The 3676-nt window shown below is 38.6% G+C and overlaps 1 protein-coding gene across 1 annotated transcript; it reads left to right on the top strand.

Annotated features, from left to right (window-relative positions):
• The first annotated feature begins 1314 nt into the window (after positions 1-1314).
• LOC116007567 (E3 ubiquitin-protein ligase PUB24-like) lies at positions 1315-2686 on the top strand. Its single transcript, XM_031248283.1, has one exon. The coding sequence runs from the start codon at positions 1318-1320 to the stop codon at positions 2548-2550; it is 1233 nt and encodes a 410-aa protein (XP_031104143.1). The 5' UTR covers positions 1315-1317; the 3' UTR covers positions 2551-2686.
• The last annotated feature ends 990 nt before the right edge of the window (positions 2687-3676 follow it).

The raw sequence follows: 3676 nt of genomic DNA, 5'->3' as shown, positions 1-3676 counted from the left end.
TTTAAATAATGAAGAGAGCCATCACTTGCATGCATCACATGTACCTTTTCATCTCCTTCAATTTACCAACTTCTCTCAAGTTAAGAAATTGACAAAAGTATATAGCAGGAAAAGAAGATATAATTCCTTTTACACACAAAATTATATACCATCCATATTATAACTTTTTATATTTATTAGTCTCTCTTTAATTGAGTGACTTTATTATGAATTAAAAGTAAATCTACATAAGTATTAGAATATAAATGTAATTTTTATATTTATTAGTCACGGCCTCACTGGTTTAATTCTTGTTAGCACTCCCTCTGTCGAGCTCCATCATATCACACATGATTTTTCTAGTATAGAAGACCTATGTAACGAGTTCAGCGGAAAGAGTGTTGGCAAGAATTTCACTTTGACAATACTACTCACCATGAGTTATTAATAAAGAATTTACAAAATAATTAAATACAAAATATATAGCATATTATGGAGTACTAAATGTTAGGGTTTTGTAGGGAAATATGAGCATGTAGCAGTACTTCCATGGAAATTTGTGTAGTTAAAACTACTATAATAAAATAAGATAAAATAAAAGCCCTAGTTTTTTGCCCAATTCAATCAATTGACTGTTGACTTTTTTTGTTTTCTTATATTCTGTACCCATCTTAATCTCAGTCAGTCTATTTGTATTGTTATTCATGCAGTTTCTGAATCAAGAATGACTAATAACCCATTTCTTAATTGCTTTCATTTTAATTTGTTGCCACGAAAGATTAAATTGCCTCATCTCCAAAGCCCCACACCTAGACACAATAAAGTAGTGGAAGGTTAATCATAGTAATTCATCGACTTATTACTTTCATTTAAAAAAAAAATATTTTGAGGGGTGAACTCTTTGTAGGTAGAAGTGTATAGTGAGTTGTGGGTCTCAGTGCTAAGTGAGCTTGATTTACCTCATTATAGACCTAGAGCAAGTTAATGTGTTTTAGAATTAGTTCAGCCAAGCTGAAATAGCTGATATGGAACAAAAATTTAAAAGAAAAAGAATACATTTTGGTTACTATACGGTGATTGGTTCATGGTGAGACGGATTCTTCCTTTTTCTTTTGACCGATCGACAATCACACCCGTTAGAATATACGACTAAAATTGGAAATTCTATGATCAAACCTACAACCCTGTGTTGAATATATCTCCATATCTCTCTCTCTTACTCCGACTGGCGTCAATAAATCAGCCGCTATGTTTTACCAGATTACACATATATAATTCAGCGATTTCAAGACTCTGATATAGTATTCTTCACAAGATCAGAAAAACAAACAAAGATTCATGGGAGACATCAGTGTCGAAATCCCAGCCTTCTTCATCTGTCCCATCTCTCTCCTCATCATGAAAGACCCCGTCACGGCCGTCACCGGCATAACCTACGACCGTGACAGCATCGAGAAATGGGTGCTCGACGGCGACAACACCGTCTGTCCCGTCACCAACTTGCCGTTGCCGAGAGACGCCGACTTAACGCCGAATCACACGCTCCGCCGCCTCATCCAGGCCTGGTGCACCGCCAACGCCGTCGATCGGATTCCGACGCCGAAGACGCCGCTCAGTAACGTTTACGCCGGGAAACTCGCCCGGGATCTCTCCCGGCCGAAACTCCGGCTAAAAACGCTGCAGAAGCTGGAGATTTTGGCGATGGAGAAAGAATCGAACCGGAAATCCATGGTGGAAGCCGGGGTTTTTAAGGAGCTTTTGTCTTGCCTCATCGGATTTTACAAAAAAGACGAAAAAATCGGACTGGAACAAACCCTCTATGTTCTTTACCTAATCCGAGGTTTCAGCTGCGAAGCCACGAACAAATTTATAACGGAAAACGATACTCTCCTCGACGCGATTTTGTGGGTTTTGGACTCCACGCAGACCCAACAAACCGCCGTGAAAAGCCACGCGCTCTGCGTGATGAAAACCGTGGTCGGAAAAGCCAGCCCCGCAGCCCTGGAAACGCTGCTCACCCCGGAGATTCTCAAGAAAATCGTGAATTTCTTGAAAGAAAACAATACCTTAACACAACAAGGCTTACACGCCGCATTGCAAATCATGTTAGGAATCTGTCCCATCGGGAGAAACCGCGTGAGAATGGTGGAATCCGACGCCGTTTTCGAGCTGATTCAGCTGGAACTGAATCTTTCCCCGACAGACAAGAAAACAACCGAGCTAGTCCTAGGAATCTTGTTCCATTTATGTTCCTGCGCCGACGGGAGAGCGCAGCTGCTCAGCCACGCCGCCGGGATCGCCGTGGTGACCAGGAAGATCCTCAAGGTGTCTCCGGCAGCCGACGATCGGGCCGTCCTGATTCTCTCGTTGATTTCTAGGTTTTCTGCTACGACTGGGGTGCTTCAAGAGATGCTAAGGGTTGGAACTGCGGCTAAGCTTTGCATGGTTCTTCAGGCCGGTTGTGAATCTTACTTGAAGGATAAGGCAAAGGAGATTCTAAGAACACATTTTGATGTTTGGAAGAATTCACCTTGTGTTGAAGTGGCTACATTGACAAGGTACGCTAGGTGATGATTTCAATTTTGATGTAAAACATGCAAGATAATATATATACATGGATATAAATATAATCAAAGTTGAATTATCCCGGAAAATTGCACTTTTGAGGGTTTTGTTGGATGGTTGGAGGTTTGGAGGGATGAGTCCAGAATTTTGTTATCCAAACATAGTGCTAACTATTGTGTATGTATAAAGAAATAAAGTGACCTCACAATTAAATTGTTAATAAAGTCACAATTTTGTTCAATTCCCTTTTAGTGTTAGAAACCTAAAGTTAATAATAGAAGTTTATCTTCTATCATCTTCTCCCCCATTCCATGACTTAGTGCTAAATATGCAAAAATGTAGATAATTGATATCTATCGCACTTAGTGTTGCAAGAATCCTGCTTAGACACTAATTAATCAGCGCTAGGCGGTCACCTAGCGTATCACCATAATCGGTGTTCTACGTGGCTAGGCGGCCGGTTAGGCCTCCTAGGCACCGACTAGGTCGCCTAGCCGGCTATTGTTCCCTTCTTTCTAAAATGGGTTGTTTCACTAAAAACAACATCGTTTTAAGCGAAATAACCCTAAATTGTTCAAAGTGTACTGTAGGTGATTTTTAGGTTAATATTTAATATTTTAGTATTAACTATTAAGGTATTAAATATTTTATAATTATCAAGTCTTAAAAAATTTAAACAAAATTTAAAAAATAAAATAATAAAATACACGGGCACCCAGACACCGATTAATCGTCGCCTAGACGTCCCCGAGCGCCTAGCGATTTTTTCAACCATGATTGCACTTGCTAAAATTTTTTAAATCAGTATAGTAATGGTTGGTTGTCTACATATTTTGGGACTAAATCATGAAATTGAGTGCAACCATGGGAAAAAGAGAAATAAGATGTAACATTTTATTAATAATCTAGTCTAATAATCACATGGAATTTTTGGCCAATCAATTTTGACAGGCTTATTAATGAAGATACTAAAAATGATAACGCTTATAATATATGGATTGACTCCATTATTATTGTATAATTCATAAATAAGAAATGCAATTGTTCCGCAATTATATTCCAAAAAAAAATAAAAAAAATGCATAGAATGTGGCAAACATCAATAGAGAAAAAACCACTCAAATATTGTTGG

Source organism: Ipomoea triloba, chromosome 15 (assembly GCF_003576645.1).
Source record: "Ipomoea triloba cultivar NCNSP0323 chromosome 15, ASM357664v1".
Lineage (NCBI taxonomy): Eukaryota > Viridiplantae > Streptophyta > Magnoliopsida > Solanales > Convolvulaceae > Ipomoea > Ipomoea triloba.
The sequence above is the reverse complement of the archived record's forward strand: the minus strand, read 5'-3'. Positions and strand labels throughout refer to the sequence as shown.